This window comes from Camponotus vicinus, unplaced genomic scaffold (genome assembly GCF_025532165.1).
Source record: "Camponotus vicinus isolate PSW18456_S1 unplaced genomic scaffold, iyCamVici1.0 SCAF_14, whole genome shotgun sequence".
NCBI lineage: Eukaryota > Metazoa > Arthropoda > Insecta > Hymenoptera > Formicidae > Camponotus > Camponotus vicinus.
The window spans coordinates 279,589-306,182 of record NW_028141950.1 but is presented as its reverse complement, the minus strand read 5'-3'; the positions used below and the strand labels follow the sequence as shown (position 1 = coordinate 306,182).

The 26,594-nt window shown below is 29.5% G+C and overlaps 1 protein-coding gene across 2 annotated transcripts; it reads left to right on the top strand.

Moving 5' to 3' along the window:
* Positions 1-2: 2 nt before the first annotated feature.
* Positions 3-23,208, top strand: LOC145964697 (trissin receptor-like). Of its 2 annotated transcripts, none has more exons than XM_083087714.1 (5): positions 3-206; positions 691-977; positions 1,464-1,506; positions 19,172-19,823; positions 20,404-23,208. In XM_083087714.1, exons 3-5 carry the CDS (start codon positions 1,494-1,496, stop codon positions 20,819-20,821), a joined length of 1,083 nt encoding a protein of 360 aa, XP_082943840.1. In that variant the 5' UTR covers positions 3-206; positions 691-977; positions 1,464-1,493; the 3' UTR covers positions 20,822-23,208. The 2 variants fall into 2 exon arrangements, with proteins under 2 accessions (XP_082943840.1, XP_082943839.1); XM_083087713.1 differs by having other exon boundaries at positions 508-977.
* Positions 23,209-26,594: the final 3,386 nt, after the last annotated feature.

The window sequence follows — 26,594 nt, the reverse complement described above, 5'->3', positions numbered from 1 at the left end:
TTCGCACAGTGAACTCGGACGGAAAAGTAGCGCTCCGTGTTTCTTCGCGTTATTTTTCGAATCATTCTTATAATAATTATAGTAATTACAATTAACAGTTAGCACATTATCAGTCAGCGCGATTGATTAACCTCCTTCGACTTGAAAACGTTCTCAGATTTATAAAGGACTTATTTCTCACAGTTTAGTCACGTGAAGTACTCAAGGTAATAAAAAGCGAAATCAAATTCAATTATATCTCTCGTTTTATATTGAGATGTTTATTTCTTACATTCGAGTATATTTCACATCGATGATTTGTTTTCAATCGAATTAAGCTTTTCCGATACTTGAATCAAATAACCTCTCTTTCTCCCTCCCCCTCTCCCCCTCTCCCCTCTCCCCCTCTCCCCCCTCTTTCTCTCTCTCCCTCCCCCCTCTTTCTCTCTCTCCCCCCCTCTCTCTCTCTCTCTCTCTCTCTCTCTCTCTCTATTGTCGCCATCTTTACTTCTTTATTGCATTATTTAGGCTGCGGTCAAGGGGACGCTGAAGATGTTTTGAAGCGTTTGATTGACCAATCAGGGTAAAAGAAGTAAAGATTTCGCTTCAAAGTATCCTCAGCGTCAGTTTGACCCCAGCCTTAATCAATCGCACGAATTGAATAATCGCTAATTATAATAATTGTAAGAAACGATTGTGTATCTGTAAAAGATGTGAGGATACACGAGGCGCAATCACGGTTGCGCGATTTTTAAATGGCGTGTAGTTTCGATTTTTCGCAGTATAATAAAATAACGTAATATAATAAAGTGCGCGTCTGATTATTGCCGGGAGTGCCGCACAAAATATCGCGCGATCGTTATTTCGATTAATGCGCACGCGATTATGGTTAATCGTATTTTCGCGAATAAAAGTGCCGTGAAAAAACAACAAAGGATGAACAAAAGAAGAGGATTCATGCCCGGAGAGATATCGTTCTACGATGAAGCAACCGCAGGGTATGCATAATTTATAACTTTTTATTATTTATCACTTACAAATTAATCCTTTATTTATCTCCGAGATAATAATTACATTAATATATAATGCATATAAGATATACTAGGGTTTTTTTTTAAATATATAAAGTATTAGAGTATAATAATAATAATAATTAATATATAAAGTATTAGAGTATAATAATAATAATATACTTGTTCATATAGATTTTTATTAAAATATTTTTTATAAAAGTTGTAGAAAATTTATAATTATTTAGATTATTGAGATAAAAAGTAAAACTTTCATATTATTATGTTAATTATTTATTTATAGAGACCATATATGTAGGAATTATTGAAATTGGGAGATAGTTCCTATAAATAAATAATGATCAATGTCTATTTAAAAGACAAATAAAAGATTAAATTTTGCGCAATAATTACTCTAAAATATTAATTATTTTGAACACTAATTTATAATTTGGATATATTTATATTTTACAGGTCAACGACGAATACTACAACTCCATTGTTATGCATCGTATCGGTGAGTAAAATAAAATTCTCGCTTTGTTCTTCTCAAATCTTTCACAGCAGAGAAAAATTCATATTGTTGATAATCAAGACATATAAAGGTTCTATTTAACGCAAAAATCTTTTTTGTACAAATACATCTTTTTCGATCGCTAAAAATCTTTAACCATGTATACACAAGAATTTATATGTATTATATTGACCACTCTATTCAATCGTATATTTGACTACGTAATAAACTTGCGGTTTATAAACCGCAAGTTTATTACACAGATAGATACACTATTTCTTATACGAACAAATGTAATCACTAGCAGGGAATAAATCAAACAGAAAACAGAGATAAACGAGCACTAATTGCAAGCTTGTAAATCCAAATGGTCAATAATCAGTGGCCAATAATTATATGGTTAGATTTACTTTATATCACATAAGTTGTGATATATGGGTGAAATAACATTCTATGGTAAATTCCAATATAATCAGAAGAGAAGAAAGATATTAACAAATAGAAAATTATACGTGCAAGTGTTAAACAATAACTATTAATATATCTATATTATATTTTCATCATATTAGTAGCACTTATTAATTTTTTTTTGCTTATCTTAATATTAAATTTAGAGATCAAGTGCGTAACATTTCATATTTAATTTACGAGTTATATATTTGAGTTTAATAAATTACAATTACATAAATGGTAATTATGGTGATTTATTATCAGAATTTTTGATAGGTATCATTTATGTGATAATTGATTAAAATTAATTAAAATTCTTTATATATATAATAAAAATGTAATAACAGATTCCTACGACTGCATATTAAATCATTAAATTTACATTTAATTCTTGTGCAGTTTAATTAATTATGCATAAATATTTTAATGTATATAAAAGCATCCATCTCTCTTGTAGCTGTCAAGCTTCTTAAGACAATCGTATTGATTATATAGCAACGAAGCAATTCATTATGCGTACTTAGTTACTGCTCTTTTAAAGCTACTTAATTAATGAGAAGATAATAAAAACCGTGATAGTTGGGTGAAAGAAAGCAAAAAGATTCGTTTAAATACTGATTCTACTTATTTTTTTTATGTCTATCAAAAAAGTATCAGCAATCTATTTTTCAACTATTTTTTAATTCTATTTATATGAAATGTCTTTTAATTAGTTTCCAAAAAAATATTCGCGTTATAATTTCGCGTTATAATCAGATTAATTCTCGTCGAGAGTTTTTAAAATGTATAAATTAAAATGAAAATTTAGGTATATTAGAAAACTCTTACAATCATAAAATCTTTAATAGCGATAAAAATTTTAACAATTTTCTAAAATATTTATTTTTAATACCATAAGCCGCAATCGCATCATCGCTAAGCGATAAAATTTTAAACTAAACATATTCGTAACAACGTTTTAACTAAGGAAGACGAAGACTATAAATATAAACTTTCTAAACTGCAATTTATTTCGAGGATAGATCGTTAGATTCACATCCGGGAATTCTCGTGCTCGGGACTTGATTAAAATGACTCGCACCTGGAATAACCGAATGTGTTTCGCGGGACCTTCGTCGGTTGAAAACAAGTTGGAAAAATTAACGTTGCTGCAGTCTCTCGTGTATTATCCTGCCATAGGGAATAAAAGCAGCAGTGGTGAGAAATACTCTCTCTCTCTCTCTCTGTTGGACACGGTAATAATCAGAAATAATCCATTCTCGGTCATTGGGGATTCGATTTCACGCTCATCTACGATTCTAGACACGATTACCGCGTCCGTTTGGTTCATAGCCTCCTATGATTCCGGCCTTTATTTGCGGGCCCTCGCTATTTTATACGAAACCCTTCGATATATCGGACCCGATTGTAGTCTTGTAGATGATTCGGCGAAAAAACTGGATTATGATTCTCACGTGCGAATAATACCATCGGATTATGAGCATATAGTGTATATTACCTAAATAATTAGATCTCGTGTAAAATATTTCTCGTATATTTATTTTATATATTTAAGAATAAAAGAAATGTAAAAATTTATTTTTTCAAAAAATATCTACAATAATTCTAAATCATATAATTGCTCATTCTTAAGTTACATTAAATAAATTAGTTTTAAATAAAATTTAAAATTTTCTTGTTTATTTAAAAATAATTATTAGAAAAGTATAAATTATTGATAATATTACAAAAATGTTTACCATAACGCTTATGCTTCGATCAATTTTCAAAATTAATTTGATTAATTATATATTGGAAGTTTTAATGAGATTTAATTTATATTAATGCAGCTTTCTTATTTTCTCGATTATAACAATGCAATTATATTGCACCATTTTTTGCTTTATTTCTCTAGAAACTGTTTTTTCCTAGAAATAATCAAACATCGACAAATTTTCGAGTAGATCTCTTCTATTATTAAAATTAGATTTCATCGATAAATATGGTTTTGATCTAAGATTAGCGTTACGAGAGAATTTGGTGACCTACATTATTAACATCGCTCATAAAATGAGCCTATCAAAGGACCGATTGTATCGCATGTAATGTGTCTGGGTAGAGTAATCAAGTATAACAATCGTCGACATATCTCTCTATGTCAAATATTATACCATTTGCGTGTTTTGATCTCTCATATGACACAGAAAAGAAAAGTTGTTTTTCTTATTATTATTATACATTTGATTATCATTCAAGAACATGGAGATTCATGGCTTAATTCCCTTCTCTCTGTTAGCTTACAGTCTCTCTGTCATTTATTTTCCGCTAGTAAAAAAAGTCCATTATTAACGTCTATCATTAGAATGCGGTCTCAAGGTAGCTTTATCTGGAATCAACTTCTTTGACCATTTTTTTCCAGATTCGAGAACTGTCACGAAAAATTTTTATTATTTTTTTTATCAACAAAACAAAGCGCATTGAAAATTAATTGATATCTCATAAATACATGTCGCTAATTACATTCGAACGATAAAATGTATTTTTTCAACAGATTGTATAATATATGTATATTATATTATTATTGCAAGCATATGTAATTTCAGATTTAAATTTTTTAATGTCTAAATTATGAGACTGACATACGTTATATATGTATAGTATTATAATTTATTATTAATAAGTGTGCAATTATTGGTATAGATGCAAATTATGATAAATTAAAATTAATTAATTTTTTATTATGACGATGTAATAAAATTAACATTATCTTTTAAAATAATGTAAATTATTTTTTCATAAAAATGAAAGCGTACATATTTTAATATCTTTAATGGCCTAGAAATATTTAACGTTAACGATAGATCGTATCGATAAATGAAAAATAATTAGAAGACAGCATTTTTTTTTTTTTTTAAATTTTTTGTCATCATAAAAACTCATTAAAGTTTGAAAAATATTTCGCTTCTCTCGTTTCGCTAATATCATATCTTTATAACATATACATATGCACGTACATGCGTATGTGTATGTATGTGTAACACATGTTATTTTTTTTATTTTCCTTCACAAAGATATTTCAAGATAGTGTTCTATTTTTAAACATATCTAATAGCTTCGTATCTGATGAGCATTCTTCATCTTTCTCACTATCGATTATATAGTTTTCGAATATTTAAAACATACTACACGTGATATGTTACACTTGAAGTACATACATTTATCTTGCCCACCACAATTCGGGTAAAGAACCTAAGCCACATAAATGCGAGCTTTGCTTATCACGCGACGCAATAATCAGATCTACGTTGTAGATTTGAGGAGAGGCACACATTCTCGAGCTACCTCGTATATTACACTAAACGATGGGGTCGTTGGAGAAAAGCGATTTAACTCGCGTGAACGCGTGCCTTGCTCCGGGCCAATGTCTGCTGAAACATTCATGACATTCATTGTTGCGAGACAGACCGTAAGATACGTTGCATACGAAGCCGATGATGCGATGCTGTCTCTCTTGTCTCTTATAATGTCGCGAAAACGTGGGGGAGATCGTGAGAAAAATTCAGCGAATAAAAAGAAGAAATGCGGTGAATCCAAGAGGCAGCTGAGATATCTGCCACTGGGAGAATTGTGTCACGTGTCACTGACAGGTTCTGCTGACCACGCGACTCCTTCTTCAGGATCTCTGATATAGATTGCGCAGCTTATAGGATATTTAACTTTCTCAGTTACTCTAACACATTTTTATTTTTTTTTTCTTATTATTTCCTCTTTTCAGAATATTTTCATGTTTTGATATATATTTTACGTAAAATAATAATAAAAAGCGAAAGTGAAAGAAAGATAAATTTTGTTTCATATTATCCAAAGATTATAGAAGAAAAATAAAATTTAAAAAACAGCATAAAAATTTTCTGATAAGAATAGAACATATAATGCTGAATACATGCAATAATAAAATACATCAGTCGCTAATATAAATGATAAAAATTGAAAATATAAATTATAATTGTAAATATTGATAACTGAAGATAATTTTTATATTTTTTATATTTGTCAATATTTATTTTTGCGATGTTTCATGTTTTATATATAATTTATTTAAATGACTAGGCAAACGATTCTATTACAGTAGCAATGTCTTGGAGTTCTTAATATAAATGTATACCAAAATATCCTCATAAATAATAGAGGGTCTAAGCGAAGAAGATGACTTTGTTTCTGAGAATATAACAAAAATGTGTGAATGATATTGCTCTACGTCATTTCTTTTCGCTTGCAAACAAGATTATTAGAACTGTTAATCTAAAAATTATTTTAATAATTATTTAAAAAGGGCTCAATTAGTTTTTCGATTACGAATTTATACGAATAAATAAATCACTAGATAAGCGAACGATTATCAATAAAAAAAACTAAGTATAAAAAAATATTCAGCAATATTCACAAATTTTCACACAGTCTGTATCGATCGTCAAAAATTATACATATTGTAGTTTGCATTCTCTAATATATAGAGTACAATGATATCTACTATGAAAGGGAAAAATCAATTTTTTGAAAAAAATATTGTATAACTATAATACTGTGTATCACTATAATATCATGTGAAAAAGATTCTCATCGTACCAAAGATAGAAATTGATGATCCATTGAATAAAAGAGACTTTAAACAATTTGGACTTTGGACTATTGAACAAGCAGATGCTCGTTGAAAACATGCGTATGTTTCAATTTCTCCTTTCTGAGTGGCCAAGGAATTGCTAAGAAATTAATACTAGAATTTTCTTTCTCGTTTATTTTTTAATGACTCATTACATCATTTGTACATAAACTTTACTTTTTAATCAATAATTATAACCATTAATTTGGTTATTTGATAATTATTATCAATCATCGTTAATTTGATCAATAATTTTGTCCACCTTTTTTTATGCCAATTCTTTATAGATTATCCTGAAAATTTGATTATACATAAAATGACATAAAATTAAATGTAAATAATGCATGAATTGTGATGACATATAGAAAATGCAAGTTTGTTAATAATAAGTATTTTTATTATTTGTGTATTATTAATGAAAATTTTAATACTGTCTAATTTTATTGATAATAATTAATTAGTTTTTGTTAGCAATAAAATTTTCACGTTGATTTCGAAAACGTAAAACAAATTCAAATATTATCAACTTTATCTCTTGTTTAATTGCGAGCCAAGTTTGAACGAGACATAAAATACAAGAAGCGAAATAAGTTTCTTTTCAGTTTGCTTCAAAGTTCTTCTTCAATAGTGTGTTGAATTTAATTGATATTAAATATTAACGTTTTTTTAACATTTATTAACATTTATTTATATATTTGACATGAAACGAGAGGAAAATATTTTAAATTTAAAAAAAAGGTTTTACATTTAGTACAACTCAAAATAAAATATTTTTTATATTTCAGTTGTTGAAATTTAATACTTTACTAATTTTTAAAATGTTTGTTGTGTTTGACAAATTTTATTAACATTTATAAAAATTTCTCTCTTTGTTTCCCACAAAACTAGTGAAAAATTTATATTATATACTAGAATTCAAGTATATATGTATATATATTATTTCTATTAAATATATTTGCACGATACACGCCTTTTTTATTGTATATAGCGTGCACAGAAGCTATTACGTATAATATGCAAATGATAATGAAAACGCGAATGGCGAAGCTAGTACGCTTCCGAGAAAAGACACTTGCTTTTTTCTCTAGATTATACTTTTCTGAAACTTTTTTCATTTGCGACTCTCTTTTTCTTATTTTCTGCGAGATCTTTATCATGAAAATAAAGTATCATGCAGAGAGTGAAAAATTACATAAATTATTAAAATTTTTAATTACTTACATTAAAAGAAATTTTTTCTCATGTTTAATCTATTTTTCCGAAAATTTATAATCCATTATTTTTAGTCAATTTTTAGACAATTCTCACCAACTACTTGATTATCTTTAACTTTTTAGACAGATTAAAGATGAGAAAATGTTACTGAGAATTTTTGGGAAGAGGGAAGGATGAATTGTTATAGATTAAGTGCAATACACACCCATACATGCCCAAAGTCAAACAACAACAAGATTTAAATTATCCTCATATTGTGTGTGTGTGTCTCCGTAAACGTTTTCTCTTTCATCGATTTTACGATAGAACTATGCAAATTTGTCCGATTGCTCCGGCGAAATTTCACCCGAGGACCCATTCCACGGCAGATGTAAAATGGGAAACGATTTCCAATTAATGTCACGTACACGAGTATTCGATGCAGTTGAAACATTATCGAGAGAAGGTAGCGTAACTTCAATAAGTCTCTTGCTGAAATTCAGCTTATCTTTTACTGAAATTAAGAAATAATTTTATACGGCCATAAAAAGATATTTTAAAATCATTCAGTGTTCAAAAATCTAGAAAACGTAGAATTTCTTCAATGCTCTCAGCATTTTTATTACTTATCGATTTCTTTATACATATTGTATAATAGATAGTTTTAGTACCACCTTATTGCTTGGATGCAAATTTGTTTTTACTAACGCAATTTTATCTTATTCTATTGACATTTAATTTTTATTGAAATATTTTAAATTAATAAGAGAGGAAATATAATGCGACATAACATACATAATTATAGAAAAATAGTATTATATAATTATAGAAAAATAGAATAATAGAATAAAAATATAATTATAGAAAAATAGTATTTAAAGAAATCACACTTTGTTGGCAAAGATAATTAAATACAAGTTTATATTATTTGCGACGCAGAATGAGATACAGAAAAATATAAATAGATAAAAAATAAATATAAAAATCGACGAACCATGTAAAATAATAATCATATTATGAAAAAAGCGACAATAATTTTCAACAAACGTTAAAGAGAGAGAAAGAGAGAGAGAGAGTATATAAAGGATATGAAGAATATATCGAATATATTGAATATATATTGTAATCGCCAATAATCTTTTAAGATAGTATTCAAAAAGTTTCAAAAGTTTGTTTGTTTCGTTCCGTCAATTCTAAATATAAAAAATAGAATGCAAACGAAAAGCAAATACTATTTAGTTATAATAAAATTTTGCTGTCTTAAAAGATTGCTTTTTTCAATTTTCTTAATTTAACTTGTTTCACATTTCACTTTTAACATTCGTGATGTCTTCGTTTCACAAATTGGATGGGTCTTTCTTTTTTTGTCCTTATATAAATCTTCATATTTTTTATACGTGTAACTTTTCTACATATCGGTTTATTGGCTCGTGAATAAATTTGCAACTCAGTAGTTGCAATGCAAACTAGTGATCTCCATAAGTCGCCAAAGAAATATTTTTTTATTTGCATTTTGATCTATAAGACTTGATATAAAAGAAAAAAAATAATAAAGAGAAAAAGAATTCTACACAAATAATTTCATTTAAAAAAAACTATCAAAAATATTAAATCAAATATATAAATCAAATATATAAATATATAAATATATGTACATAGAGTAATAATGATATAAATAAAAATAAAATTAATTAAAATAAAATCTTAAATTAAATCAAGATGGAAAAACATATACTTAAATTAATTTAGAAATTGTTTATTTTTACTGCATCAAATTAGCAAATTAATGATAAATAAATAGATAAATTATAATAAAATATTTTTATTAAATTTTTATTGAGGGAAAAAATCGACTCCAAATTTGATAGTAAGAAGTAGAGAAAAAAAGGCAAAAAGAGTGATGAAAAAAGAAGTGCAAAAAAAGGTAATATTGGAATTAGGCAACTCATAAAACATGCAATTTCACATAAAAACGGATGGATAAATATTGGAAAGTATAATTTATTTCGAGGAGAGAGATATTTTGCATCGGAACATTTTACTCTATTTGTGTGTATACGTGAGCTTGTCTAAATGTGCTTACCAACTAATTGCGAACTTTGCCAACAGCTACTGGAATTATTTATAATGACAATACATATTCACAGATAACGAAACTTTTTGAATAATATTTTAAGAGATTATTGGCGAACAATTTTAAATTGTATTCATAGAGATAAAGAGTTTAGACTAAATCTATCAACTTTATCAAGCTTTCTTTCTTATTCTTTATGTTGAAAGTAAACAAGATAAGAAGGTGACCGAATGATTGATCAGAAAGACATAATGATGGGGTGATGTGGGAAATAAAAAGTTAAACTGCGAAAGAAAGTTTATTAACATCGTCAGATAAAACTCGAAAGAATTAAAGATTGAATAAAGCGGATACAACTTCCAATGTAATTATTATTTTTCTACGAGACACTAAGTTACGAATTGTCACTTCTTTTTATGACGTTATAGTTAGCATAAGGACTTGTATTAAAAGCAAAAATTGATTATTTTGTTATAGTATGCATATAAAGTTTAAGATAAAGTATATATATGTATATTTATATATATCACAATTTTTATACTAATATATACGGTACTAAATATCTTAATCTTCATTTAATACGTCGACGAAATAATTATTTCGTAATTTGCGCTTGTAGAGTAAGTTTATTCTAATAATAATTAAATAGATTCTCTCTCGAAAGGTATAAGTAAGATTTTACATTAAGAACTTATCTCATTAACTTGATTAACGTTATTATGTCGCTACTAGATTACGTCACTCAAGATTGTCATTTCACGTCTTTGCTTCATGATTCTTCTTCGTTAAGACCAGACAGTCACTTAAAGCTCTCAAGACATTTGTATGTGACGAGTATAAATTCTCTAATTCTAAGAAAATGGCGATATCTGTGTGTAGATGTATAGCGGCATGAAAGCTATTGATTAGATGCTGGAGGGAGCTTACGAAAGAGATAGCTTAAATTTGCATAAATCTTAACATTTTGGTTAGTTTTAGCGGGCTATCCAATCTTCTATTCAATTCTCGCGTCCGTTTCGTTCGCAAGTGTGCTACTAAATTTTAACGAATCTTTCATAAATGTAGAACAATAGATCCTAATTATGCAGATAATGACGAAATATTCAATCTCGGATTGGAAGCGTAATTATCTATTTGTATTCATTTATTTTAGTTTAAATTTTATGAATAATTATATAATAAAGACTCGTCTATAACAATTGTAGATAGAAGAATGCAGAATTAAATCAATTAACATCATCGTCTGGTCCTTTATTAGCTTGTTATTAGTATCCAAATTGAAACATCGAATTAATGAGACGCGATCATTGTCGGCAAATGAATGTCGAAGCATGCGAGAGCTGTCAGGAATGTCCTATTTAACACAGAAAACTCTTTCGTATTCTCCAGCGTCTATTCGGGATTCGGTTAACGATATTCTACCGAATAAAGCACTGAACCGTAATTTCTCAATAGAGAATATCTAGCGAGAAAGCGAATTCGCCCGGGATAACTAGCAGATATCCAAACAAAAGAAAAGGAGACTGAGATAAGGAGAATGCAGAGAAATATAGCAAGTCGAGTTTACGTAAATAAGTACATTATCATTTAACAGAATGAGTTATCTGTAGTTACTTCGGTTTAAATTCAATATTTTGTTTCACATTATTTTTGTACGAAAAAGTAATTAAAATTTATAACCAGAGAGATAATAATTATGTTAGCGATTTGAGAAAAGATAATTGTGAGTTTTTAATAAGAAAAAATAAATGAGCAATAATACGAATGAATTATATTCTTAAAAAGGAGGAAGAAACGAAGATGATAAATTGGCTATTGGCTTTGAATATCGTTTCTCGAGCATTCTTTTGTTTCTCGATACTTTTTAATAAAATGATAGGCTTAACTGATTTTATAATTTATTATTAACAATAAATAATGACCAAAGATATCGATTATGAACTTTTATAATAATATTTATCAAAAGTTTGCAGGTTAATTATAAACAATTGTAAGCATGTTCTTAAAAGCATTTGTGCACATTATAGATTATGTGTATATATATATAAATTTAACTAACGCGCAATCTGGTTTGCGAAAGAAAAAATTTAGATATATTATAGTTACGAAAAATAAAGAGATAAAAATGCAGATACTTTTGTAATCCACCGAGTTATTTCGTAACATTCCTTTTTTCGTAACAATTTCCACATTAATCACAAGCAACATCAATGTCAGTATATCAACAGGTAAACACCTATATATTTTATCGTGCACTCTTACACGTCAGACTCTATAAAATGTTTTTCCACACGAGAAAGGAGAACATTTTACGCTTCCTAAATAAATCATCGCTATGTATACACGCTTTACGCTAAATCACGAGAGAGTCAGGAATATAAAGTTTCCACATCGAAAATTTTTGGTGGAAAAACCATGCAGGTGTGCGCTTTTCAGTTCACTGCATTTTCATCGCGTCGATGTTTTCCAAGTTTCATCCACTATCACGCGTTTTATAAAGCTCGAGATACACTTTAAAATTAAAATTATCTACAGAATTTTTTCGAATTAAATAATCTTTTTTATAAAATAATTTTTACAATATAAACAATATTTTGTAAATGATATTTTTATATATATTTGAGAGAGAGATGTGTTTTAATATATATTTCTTATCAAGAAAGTACAATTTTTTATAAAAATATTTTTGAAAAATTTTATCTAAAGTTTCAATTCAGAAATTTAGAGATATTTTTATTTTTGTGATTGTGTAGAAATCACAACGTGCATAATGCCTCAGTGCGTTCAAAAATGCGCTCATTGTCAAATAGTGCATTGAAGTCTCACATCTTATTTTTTGCAGCTTCCTCGAGGAAAATACGTCATTTTCTGACAAAATACATTGAAAACATCAGTTACACACGTTTTTTTTCTCGTGCTAGATTTATTTAGACATCTGTAATTATCTCAGTGAAATTACGCGGACAATTATACCTCGAGTAGAATCTCCATTAAACGAATATGCACTATACATATAGTATGTGTGTACGATGAAACAATAGTACAGAAAACATATACACAAATTTGTGCAAACACGCAATTATGATTGTATATGCATACAATACAACACAATACGACACAATCATCTCAAACAAACTCAATTTTAATTAAGATGTTTCAAATCAGCGAAACATCTTTTACATCCACATACATACACATTTTCTTATCTTATTCAACATTGACCTTAAAAAAAGTACCACGTAGAGAAGCCGCAATAGTTTTCAATTAATTTTTAATTATGCGATTAGAAATGAAAAAAAGGACATTTCATAAGTGCAAGCGCAGTCAGATTTTTTATTTTATTAAATTTGATGTGGATTTTATTTGAATAAACTTATAATTTTTGGCAATTACTTACTAAACATTTTTAGTTTCCTTCGATATTCTTTTTTAAGATAAATATGAGATTATTAAGTTTAAAATATCTTTATTAATATTAATTATTATTTAATAACAATTGTACAATAATATAATTCGTGAAACTGACATCATAAATGTTAAATGCGTAACGCGAAAGTACTTTAGTAATCAGAGCACATTTAACAAGAAACAATTAAGATTGCATAATGATATACAAGCACAAGGCTTCTGCAAACATTAGTAATAATATATGTGTCTTATTCAATTCTGTTTTATGCAAGTGCAATTTAGATTCGTGCTCCAATGTATTTGCATAATTCATTACAACGCATTGCAAATGTCATGTTCTTGGTACAGGAGCGTTATCTTTCTAGTTATATTATGGTCCTGAGAATAAATGACGGCAGTATATTTGTTCGTCCTCTACCGAAATTTTATAACGAATACAATAAGCAAGATAGAAAGTAGGATTAAAGTAGCGTTTGTCAACATCCTACGGCCTACAAGTTAAGAAAGATTAACACACGTTTGAAACGATCTAATACTTTCTCATACAAAAGTGCCAGTTTATCCATAAGATTTTTATGGGGAATAAAGGGAGAAAGAGTAATTTTAAAAGTAATTATAATTTATTTATTTATTATATAATTTATTTATTAACAATAAAATAAAAAATGGGGTATATTACCTTTTATTATTATAATATAAACTTTTTTTAAAGAGATTCACTTTTTGTGTTATAAGATTTTTTTATTCAAAATTTTTATTTTTTTATTTTATGGATCATACTAATAGTATAATAATATAAACGTACTAATGGTACTAATAGCTACAGTGTATGTTCACAGAGAGATACGTGAATAAATTTCTCGCGTTGTAGCGAGAAAAGAGCGCCAGGTAGGAAATCGCGTTATCGAATAGAAAGATACTCAAAGCTTTTCCACACAGGACAAAATTGCATACGTGCATGTCGATATGGTGGAAAGAATCACTATGTAAGAGTCCCGACATAAAATATGATAAGAAAATGTTTTCTGCAAAATTCCGGGTGTGTTGAAATACCGTCTTTATGATAATAAAAAATAATGATTTTTTCCCACATATTTTGAATTGTTTCAAAATCAAAATACATGTAACATTATAAAAAAAAAATATATATATATATATATTTGAAATATATATATATATATTTCAAACATTTTCTGCAATAATTTTACTACACATTCAATCGTTTTCTATAATTGTTCTTTATTGTTCGTTACCTTCTCGAAATAATTCACTCAGTTTCCAGTGGATAAATAGAAAGGACTTTATTTGACAGTAAATGGATATTCGTAGAGTCTGTAAATCTATTATTCAACGTTGTTGCAAATAAATCTTTTCAGTTTGGCTCGAAATCCAATCATAGGATTAATTGAGATATCCATGGGATAATATCAAATAGTTTCAATAAACCCATCGGATTTATGTATTAATTGGAAATTGAATTCTCGGTCTTGGGTTACCGCAATTGGTGATGAAAAAAGTAAAGTGCGCGTAAGTCAAATACGTTTCATCATTGTTAGGTACAAAGGCCGAAAGTACAGCGTTGATTCAAAAACTCATCAAAAAGTGAAAAGCACAGTTGCATTCGTGTACCGACTGAAACCGGAACGGAAAACTAAAATATAACATGTAAAGTACTCACATTTCAAGTGAAAAATCCTAAAAAGGCAAAAAATAAGTTGCAAATATAAAGATAGATTAAAAATAATCTATATTATAATTTTACACATCTAAGCTCGAATAATTTTATGCCTAATATGACTTCATATTTATGTGTTCATGCCACAACTTTAAGCCACATACGTGTAAAATGCGCGATTAACTGTTCATAAAAGTTGTATCTGTGTTCTTTTAAACTTTTTTCCGGTAAAAAAATATAACTTTTTCACTTTATTGTACGAAAGTTTAAATTAAATCATGAAACTAAAATTTGATCGATTAAATGATTTAAAGTTGTGGCAATTAAAATATAAATTTAAAATGTTAAAAACGATAAAAAAATAATTATAAGCCTTTTTTTATTCTTTACATTATAAATTGACATTACTTCAACAACATTTTAATTTAAAGTTTAGTTGCTAAAATGTTTAATGTCAAAAATTAAACAGTGTAAAGTAGTATAAAAAGAAATGAGTTAAATCAGTTTTAAATGTGGAAGAAATTTATTTTAGAAAAAAATTTGATGTTATATTCTAAAATCATCCCATTTATATCAGTTTTCTGTACGTGTATTTTCTCTATCTCTCGAAAAAAATTTCTTTATTTTGGAATTACCATCGGATTATCCATATCGCCAGCGAAACCGAATGTCTTGACTCGCGCGACGATTAGAATTTCATGCACGGACCTACCCAAACAACCCCTTTCAGACCCGCATAATATCAGCCGTAAATTGACGCCTCTCTTCGTAGCTTGAGCATACTTCGAGGTCGATTAATTTCCCTTGCGACGCCGACTTGCGATTCCAACTCGGGTCCTTATTTCTGATAGTCGGCCAGTCGACCCTGTCCAAAACGGGAATATCGCCGACAAGTACATATTACGGGAAAACGTGCCGCTATAAAATGCCTTTTATATTGAGTCTGTAATCTTATTGTTAGTGTCTTTTATATGTGTCATCTCTAATGTATCGCATCAGTAATTCAAAAAAACCGATGTTTGGCTATCTTTTCTCTAATAATTAATTTTTTTGTGACATAGATTTGTTGTGAATTTCTAATTGTCAAATAATCACCTTTGGAATTTTTTGCGCGGATCAAATTTTAGATTTATGATTTATTTTATCATATATTTTTAATTTTCGAAATTAATATGACAGTATGAATTAAATCAAATTTTTCATCCAATTGTATTTCCTCCTTATGTTTTTCAAATCAAAAATCTAATACTTGATTATATTTAGATACTTGATTATATTTAGATACTTGATTATATTTGGAGGATAGTACGTGTGCTAAAACACATATTTAAAGATTAATTTCCGAATGCGCTATTTTCCCTAATTTCCTTTGCAAACAATGTATACTATTTGAAAAACAAATTCCTCGGCCCCTAGCGTAATTAATTTTACCGACCTACATCTATTGATCCGTAGATTTTTCGAAGACGTGACGACGCACTGATGATTCTGGACACGCCGCTGGGCGAGACACAAACACGTCTATGCGTCCACCCACGAAGCGTGCTTTATTTTTCAGACCTACGGTAAAGAAGGGATGCAGCGACTCTTACCCCTGTTCTCTTCCCTCCTTCTCTTTCGTTCCATTCTCTCGTTGATGCGATAATTCAGAAAATCTATTTTACCGGGTTTTTTTTATCATCGGCCATTATTTACGGCGGACACGCTCGGGAAGGGTCGCCTTCTTCGAATTCTGGAATACGTCGATAATGCTTAATCGTAGAAACGGGAATTTCTCCTCACCTCCCTGTGCCGAAAATTCCAGATGGTACCCAGCCTGTAGGTAGCCTGAGGGTGTACGAAATAAGAGTCCATGAAATCTGACTTTAGCTCGATTCTCAGTTTGCAACGATATGTGAGGCAATTCACAGTTGTCTTGTATAACATTAAGACCATAGACATGACCATGGTCTATGACTAAGACCAGATGAAACGAAAATCACGGAAGAATATCAAAGCTGATTGTCACTTTTTAAATCTTTTATAATGTCTACATTAAATATGTTAGCAGCCAAGTATATAATTAAAATTTTGTGAATATAAAGACCAGTCAAATAAAAATATTTTGTTAACTATTTTATGAATGCATCATTCTTAATTTGAGACTTTATTTCCCACTCGTAATTTAAAAATTATTCCCATTATTTAATAAGTATTAACATTTCTTTTTCTAAAAATTGCTTTAGTTAAATTTATAAAAATAAAAAAAAATATCTTTAATATTTCAAAAATATCAAACAATATTAAATATTATTACAAATTAATAAGATACCGATTTTTTGATCGAATATTCTTATGGATGAATAAGGTAAATATTTTTTCTCGTAAAAATTATTAAATTGTCGCTCTTCTTGATATTCGAATCTAAATATTTTCTTATAAAATTATTTATTTAATCTCACTTTTTTTCAAGTATAATATATTCATAAAATGTAAATATGAAAAGAAAATCACCATATTGTTTGTACTTTTGTTCTCGAGTTGCGGAGTGATACCAATTTCCATGATGACATGTAAATCCAAATTGCCGCAATAACGACCATAGATTTGGCATGGATTTGAAATTAAAATGTTTGGAATTACAAATGGCTCGTTATCGGCAAAATCGATCAGCATTGTCGCGAATGTGGAATGCGAATTTCATGCGTCGATTTACGGTCGAAGAATTCGTATTAAATCTCCCACTGCGAATCATCCAACCGCCAACGGCTTAAATCCTCCGACTATCCGTCGCCGATTGCCCATCGTCTCATCCCGCGCTATCTTACGAGAGAATCTTCAAAGAAAAATAAGACGGATTAAAACGCGATTGTGGAACAGAGAAAGGGAAAGAGGTAAAGCCAACGGAGAGAATAGCTTGAAAAGCCATAAAGTTCCTTTCGCTGCATCCGGTATATAATTTTCAACTTGTAGACTATCAAAACTTTTCACTTAAATCGTGTTTCTCTATCTCTCTATAATAAGCTATAAGACCGCAAGCATTTAATTTCCTCAAACTTGAACTAGCTTCATTCCTCGATAATATTACGACTCAAAAAATGAGACAAGTGAAAGTGCAGAACATTTTTTATATTTATGAAAAAATATAATAACGTATAAATTATATTCCGTGGAACAGAGATAAAAATATACTATTGTCAAATCAAGATTCGATGTATCACATTTACTAGATTTGTGCGAAAAATTTGTCCATTATTTTTATTGTTTAACTATTTATTGTTGAACTATAATAATCGGAATCGGGAAAATCTCAAATCTTCTTGTTTTCAATGCTGCACTATTTCCATTTTATTTTCATGTTCTAATAAATGTATCGAGAGATACATAGATAGATAGATAGACAGATAGACAGATAGACAGATAGATAGATAGATAGATAGACAGATAGATAGATAGACAAATAGATAGATAGATAAATAGATAGGTAGATAGATAGATAGATAGATAGAGAGTGAGAGAGAGAGCATTTTACAAATTCTGCAAAAATATTACAGTAATCTGACTTTTGTTTTGCAGAGAAAAACCTAGCATGTGAATTCGATTCAAGAATAATCGGTTTATCAATTATTATACAAAGGGACCATATTAAAAAAAGAGGCTTTGACTTTCAATGCAGCGGCCGAAAATAAAATAATACAGAATTATTTAAATCGGAAATCGGCTTTTCAATAATTAGTCTCGTAAATTATATTAAATTATTTTAAGATCGTCTACTTCCCCAAAGAGAATAACTTACTTTTTGTCGGTAGTATTCTTCGCCTACGAAAGCTAACTCTGATATAAATTTATTGCGATAAAATGGTAAAATGGATTCATTGAATCTTTGATTATAAATCATGTTTATTATTAGCCGAAATTACGCTGATGCAAAAAAATCTCGAATAAGCAAAATCTTTTTTGTAAAGTAATCCAAGTTCTTAACGGAATTCTCGACAAAAAACCAAGAAAAAAATTCTAGTTTGATTTCGGCTTCAAAAATATTTTATCACAATTACAATTTTATTAAAGAGATCAAAGCTGTATATAAAACGTAATTTACCATATTATATACTATAATGTGCAGGGAATATTTTTATTTTATTTAAAATAAAATATATTATTACGATTTTTTTAAGTCATAAAAAATTAATAAGTTGTAAAAAAATTAATTATAATTAAAACTAATAAAATCAATATCTTTGTGTTCTAGGTAACTTGATGGTGATCTTTGTTGTAACGTTCTCCCGACGATTGCGCAGTATCACGAATTTCTTCCTGGCAAATTTGGCGGTGGCTGATTTTTGCGTGAGCATATTTTGCATTTATCAAACACTCACCAATTATTTAATGAACAGCTGGCAACTGGGTGACTTCCTCTGCAAGGTGTACATGTTCGTGCACGCGCTCTCCTATACCGCCAGTATACTGATCCTAGTGGTGGTGTGCACCGAACGTTACTTGGCTATTGTTCATCCTATTAAGTGTCGGTCCATGCTGACCAGGAGTCGTCTCAGAATGGTGATAGGCGTAGTGTGGATCCTAGCGGCTGTATACGCTTCGCCTAGATTTCTCTACGTCGAAACCATCAGCAACCAATTGAACACTGGCGACGTGGACATCATCTGCATAGCTAATATCAAGAAGCACAACAAGAATGTCCTGGATGTAGTGAATCTGGTCTTTCTCTACCTTGTACCGCTTTTTCTTATGTGCTGCTTGTATACGAGAATCGCTGTCGGTCTCTGGAGAAGCAGCGCCACTCTTGGAGGACCCGGTCTGGTCGCCAGGAGTAGAAACGGCAGAGTCCATCACGTTCACACATCCAGCAGAAACGTTCTGAGGGCAAGACGTGGTGTTATCAGGTAATGCATTATCATTTTACATTTCCGGTACATTAGAATGCGATATTTTCCTTTTCTGTCACACTGAAACTGATGTTCCTTCGAGTAATTCCATTCGAAAAATGTGTTTGCTTCGACGAGTATGAAATCATAATGGAAATTAATATAATATATATATTATATGAAAACATGCTTATATATGACTGATATTATAACATAATTAAAGTAGAAGAATATCGATTATTGCAATGTTATTCCTTTATGATTTTCAAGATTATTGAAGCAATTCTAAATTACTAAGATTAACATTATGCTAGAATAATCGGTTTACACACCAAATTAAAATATGCTAAGATTAATCATATAAATATCGATTGTTTATTTAATAAAAATCGTCTTCTTCCAATTTTATATTTTTCAATCGCTTTAAAAAAGTTTCTGAATATGAGTAATTTATTATAATTGACATGTCGACAAACTCGATCAGGTTTTATTAATTGTTATCTATTCTGTAATTAATATCAAGAATTTTTCCGATATGTCCCTTATTTGTTAAAAAATGCTTGTTCTCAGTTTAATCAATCTCGCCGCTTTTTTACAGAATGTTGATCGCCGTGGTGATGATGTTCGCCATATGCAACCTGCCCCAGCAGGTTCGTATCGTCTGGCGACACTGGGGCTCCAACTACGACCACACGTCGGATTTCAGCACTCTGCTGACTGTGTCGACCTTCCTCATCTCGTATATGAACTCCTGCCTGAATCCGCTGCTATACGCCTTCCTGTCGCGCAACTTTCGCAAAGGTATGCGCGAGCTGTTGCGTTGCAAGGGTGCTAGGAGTCGTAACGGCGTCCTGGCGATGGTTTATACCAGCGGCGATCATACGAATCGCCACGAAAACGGCGTAAGCACCAATTTACCACATAGCTCGGTCGTCCGACTGAGTTCCGTCCAAGACAGCCCATGCACAACGCAGGCCATCATACAGCAGAACACTTATGGCAAAAACATTCAATAAACTACGACCAGGGTAGAAGCATCTTTACGTAGAATATTCCAGGATGGGAACGGACAAAATTTCTCTCAGGGAGACGCGCGAGCGCCTGCAGGACCTTCCCCTCTTCTAGGGAATCTATTTCGATGCAGTCTATATATATTATGAAGAAACAAAATGAAACGTGTGTTTTGTGTTGAGAATTTATTTACGCTTGAAAACTTTGAATTCGGCTAAGCTGAGATAAATTTGCGGATATAAAGGATAGGAACTGAATGTGGAACACCCTGTATATGGATGACGCCGAATCAGGTAAATGTTTCGTGGCAAAAACCTATTTCTTTCAGCATATTGGAAATATTTTTATCGCATCTCAATATCGAGGTTTCATTTTCAAAGCGCCTCAAAATTCTGGTACCAATCGATTTTCCAAAAATATCGTATATAAAACGACTTAAAAGATCTGATCTCTTAAAAGATTTGATTTATTTTGAAAATTTAGCTGTTTGACTTTCGAATGCAAATATTGTATTATCTTTCAATCGACACAGAATTTGCAGTTCAATTTCTTCCTGATGCGTGACGTTGTAATCTTAATCTCAGCTCATTATTACGGGAATTACTACGTTTTGGGAACAGTAATAGTTTTTATTGCACAAAAGAGAGAGAGAGAGAAAGAAAAAATTCTCTGTGAATTCTAGTCAAGTAGCGTCAACGGCATTTATCTACTGTAATCCGTATATTCACAGCAAAATTGAATACGGTGAGCTTAATCGGAGCTTATTCAGAATGCATTACGTACTCCCATTTCTACTCTCATTTTTTGTCCCTCAATGCATAAACAATACAGACAGAAACTATTGTGAATTTTGGTTTGTATTCGCTTGGTTTAACACTGCATTTGAAATGGCAACAAGAAACTACATTATGCAACCGAGATACGATCAATATCTACATATTCATATTTATATATTGGAATCGCGTATCTCGTATTGAATTTGAGTAAAGTATCGTAAAATTTCTTCGTGTAATGTAAATATTTTTCGATTTTTTATCTCAATTATTATGTACCAATGTCGATTCTTTTACATAATCCGTTAGCTTTATGAAAATGTTTTTCAATTTTTTAATTTTAATGAAAAATCACAATTGTTAAACTTGGAAAAAATCCACTCGAATAACATACTAATCGTCTGACAAATTAATACATATTAATCGTCGTATTTATTGGAAAAATCATACTCGTCGAAAATGTGTAAAAAGAAGAAATCGAATTATACATGTATAAATGAATATTATGTAAGAGCTAAAGATACTAAAGATTTATTATAGTATTATAAAATTTTAATGTCAACTAATTAGCGAATTAATAAAGAAAATTATAATAAAAAAATGCAGTGTAATATGTTTATTAATACAAATTTCTTTTATACACTTACACTGCGTTTTTTTTATACGATTATTTATTTGCAGCATGAATCAAACATGATAATATGCAAAAATTTTAAATTTTAAATTTTTGAAAAATATATATTTTATATGCTCTTAAATTGACTGACAATGAGTACTAATAATATATAACATTTCTTAACAAATTAATATAAAAAATCTAAATATAAAAGAAAACAGTAACAATGGATCGCCAAAAATATAGTACAATTTGTTTGTATTAGTGAGAAAATAATTTGCGTGAATTTCATTGAAGCAATATATAGAAAGAACAGTATTGCATGTATACATATATACATATAATAAATATTTTTGTTTATAAGAAAAAGATAAGAAAGAGATATTCAGTCACTGCAAGATATCCCGTATACAATGCAATCTCACCTTGCTGAAAAATCTTTATTTTCAGTTTATGAAATATCATGTGAAAGTACTAGGTTACAATTTGGATATAGTGAATGGCAAAGATCCGGAACAGTTCCTAAAGTAATTTTAAAAATACAAGTAGCACTTGGAACGACGCAGCGCGCGTAATTTGCTCTCGAAGAAAAAAAAAGTTTCTCCGGCTCTGAAATATATGTATATTTTCTCCAATACGCCGCGTACATCCTCAACGGTGTACCTCCAAAGGCAAATTTCAAATTTGCATCTCCGACGAGCAAACAACCTCATCTTCCTTTCTTCCCCTTTTGCCGCTCCTTCTGCGTCATCTTTCACAATTGAATGTGTTGTCGAAACGTGTGCTTCTGTCGCAGAATAAAATCAAGAGAAATTAATTTTACATCCATGAAACCATTGATTAATTATAATTTTTTTCGCTTATTTAGAGATGATTTTTTTTTGCATAAATGTCGAGCGAAATTATATGCGTTTATTGTGTGCATCTTTTTAATTTTTAATATTATCGTAATCAAGTTTAAAATTTAACATTTTGTCAAGGAAAAATTATTTTAATTGCCGAGATTAACTATATGGATCTCGCTGGATATTGTCGAGAATCACGTTCAAATAATGCATTAATTGCGAATGTAAATCCAGTTGTATTGGAATTAAAACTAACAATATTATTTGTATAATTGTATGTCATTTATTTATTAAATATCATTTGGTTAGCTATCATTTTGTCTAGAGAGTCGCACAATATACTTATTATATAATTATAATTTATCATGAAAAAGAGACAATATGATGATCAGCTGAAAATTATTTGCTCGATAATATTAATCCAGAGAAAATGTTAATTGAACTACAATTAACAGATATAATATATAATTTGTAAAGAAATTTTTTGAAAAAATATTTATTTAGTATACAATTATTTATGTATAAAAATTATAGAAAGCAAATCTTTGGAAAATTTTTCTTTTTAACAGAATACAATTTTTTTATATCGTGTAAATATTTGAAAGAGAAAATATATGAAATTTGTCACAATTTGACACATGTTAAATTTCATAAAATCAAGCATTTAATGATTTAATTTATATCTATTTCTATTATATTTTGTAGCCTTTTAAGGCAAAATTTTAAAAGTATTTGTAGAAAATGCATCTAGTGCACATATTGAAGCATATATGACATGCTCAGTACATGCATGATAAAAATTTGTTCGTCTACACGAAAGATAGAACACAGAACACGAATGTTTGAGTCTCGCTTATAAACGACAAAAGTCGTGGAAAGAGCGTGACGGCAATTTCATCTGTCGCGACGGACGGATATAAAAGTCGTTGGAGGAAAATTGCGAAAAGAAATAAAGAGCGAGAAGAAAGAGCTTTGCATCTCCGTTTTTTTTCTAATAACGTGATTGTATCCGGAAGCAACTCTCTTTTCTCTCTCTTCTTTTCCTTTGTCTCTCATCATTTTTTCCTTCTCGAAGACATCGACTCGAATAAAACAAGATCCCAGAAGACAAGCATCGACCAACAGACCTCTTTGATGCCGAAGAACACAGAAGAGTGCAGTTTCTTGTCTCTGGAATGCAAGAGAAGAGACCTCAATCTTTATTCTCTTCCCATACGCACACACTCATACCAATCAAATATTTGGGAGAATATTTGTTGATTGCACAATGATCTTAATAAATTGAGATCTTGATTAAAAAAGAAAGACTTTTCACGCGAAAATTTCTTCAATTTTTGTCTTAAAACTTTTGCCGCTCCATGATTAAATGATTATTAATAAATTAACAAACTTATTTTGTTAACTATTGCAGTGCTGACGTATTGGTATTTCGTTGGTGAAATTCTCATCAAAATTTAATATTATCGTTTTATTTAACAAAAAGAAAAATAAAGTTTTAAAACAATTTGGAGAAATAATGTAAGGAGTATGTTTAATCGTTTAGTTTGAAATATTTTTCTTGGTATACGCAATTTTCTTCTGGCAAAATACAATTTACATTGTAGAGACTTTATCTGTAAAGACTCTTTCATGTAAAGTGAAAACGAATAGAAGAACGTATATTTTAAACACCAAGTACGTTTTAAAAACAATTTCAAATTTTTATGTTTGCCATAAAGAAAATTCTTGATTTTCATTCATTAGGATCATTTTCGTAGAACAAATTAACGATTTCTTGGGCGTAATTCTCCAAAGCGGCAACTTGTGTAACGGAAGACGGAATACACGATAGGAAAGGACAACAATAACGTGAATAACGCGAACGGTGAAAACGTAATCTAAATTAATAGTACTAAATGCCACCATCACTAAAGTTCAATTTTAATTAAACATTAGTTAAATATGTAAAAAATCCCATAAATCTACAAGAAGAATTGAAGAATTTTCAATATTTCGTCACATCTTACAATTAGTCTGCTACATTATTTCATTACCTTGAGATAATTTTTATTTAGAAATGCATAGTTTTTTAGTATGTGAAGACTAAGAAAAAAATTAGAACATCCCTATTCATTCGTTATCTCTCTTTCTCTCTCTCTCTCTTATCATTATTCTATACATTAATTTAAATTGATATTTTATGTGTAATGAATTGTCGACAATTAGGGAATTAATCAGTAAATGAGTAATGCAAATGTTTCCAAATATTGACAAATAAGTACAATACGATAGTTGTATCTATGGTACAGTCTTGTCTTAGTCTATCTCTAGAAGTTGTAACATCGCGTGACATTAACAAAACTTATTGGAACCGAGTCGAATCGGGCAGTTTCGCAGAGAACAATATTCGAAACTGAAGTCGGATACGCTCGAACTTTATAGGAAATTGGATTGAATGGAATGAGGATGTAACAGGTCCACAATAGATATTTAGCGAACATGTAATATTTTTTTGTTAATCAAAATTTAAAGTAACTTTTTCTTTAAAATTGAACGTTATATTTTTCATAATTTTTGATATTTTCTTTACGCAAATCATGTCTCGAAAGAATCATTAAAATTAAAATATATTCAATATAGACACGCTCAACTATCAATTTTCCTTTAAATTCTTTTAGGCAAAAATTCGATAAAATATTGTAATGTCAAATCCAAAAAACACGAAAATTTAATATATAAATAGATCATGGCTATAAAGAATGGAAATTTTGAGAAAATACTACTTTTTGATAGAATAATATTTTTTTTATTTAAAGTGAAGTATTTTTTGCATAAACAAAATATCCAAAGGTTGTTGCCAAGTTGACCATCATAAGTTTTAGTAGATTTCTAAAGCCTGTTTAAGGATGGATGAAGTTTGATTAGTGCAGTTATACGAATGTAAAAACGTTGATAACGCCTGAATGATGATAATTGCGAAGCACCAATGTATCCTGATGCAATCGTAACTGAGGCGAAACTTCAAAGCACCCACGCAAAGTTAAACCGCAAAGTTATTAAAGGGCGTTTAACTTCAAAAATGCATTTCGCAAATATATTTAATGCCAGGTTGCCTATTTATAATTAAAAAACAGACGTAACTTATGTTGACACATTAATAAGAGCATTTAAAAAAGCAAATATTGTGCTAAACTTTATAGACGTAAGAAATATAAAAATCAATATGATAAAGTTTTGAGTTTTAATTCTTAATTGAGAGATTTAAGAAAATTCATAAAAAATAAATATGGGCAAAAAATCGGAATATATTTTTTTATTTATATTTCTTCGAATTATATTTAACTCTTTTGGAATTCAGATAATAATAACAAAATTTAATTTATAATAAGAATTAATGAATATATATTTTGGATTTACTATTACAATGATTGTTCAAGTTGAAGATTAGCGAAGAAAAGGGAACGCGAAATATCGATAATTCGTCGAAGAACGATTAAACGCATGGATTTGCTGAAATTAAAATTACAAGGGGAACGTTTAATCCTCGTTTAAATGATGCAGTCAC

What these genes read in the sequence shown, in the direction of transcription:
- LOC145964697 (XM_083087714.1), top strand. An exon ending in GCAAGACGTGGTGTTATCAG is followed by an intron (nt 19,824 to 20,403) that starts GTAATGCATTAT and finishes GCTTTTTTACAG; the next exon opens with AATGTTGATCGCCGTGGTGA.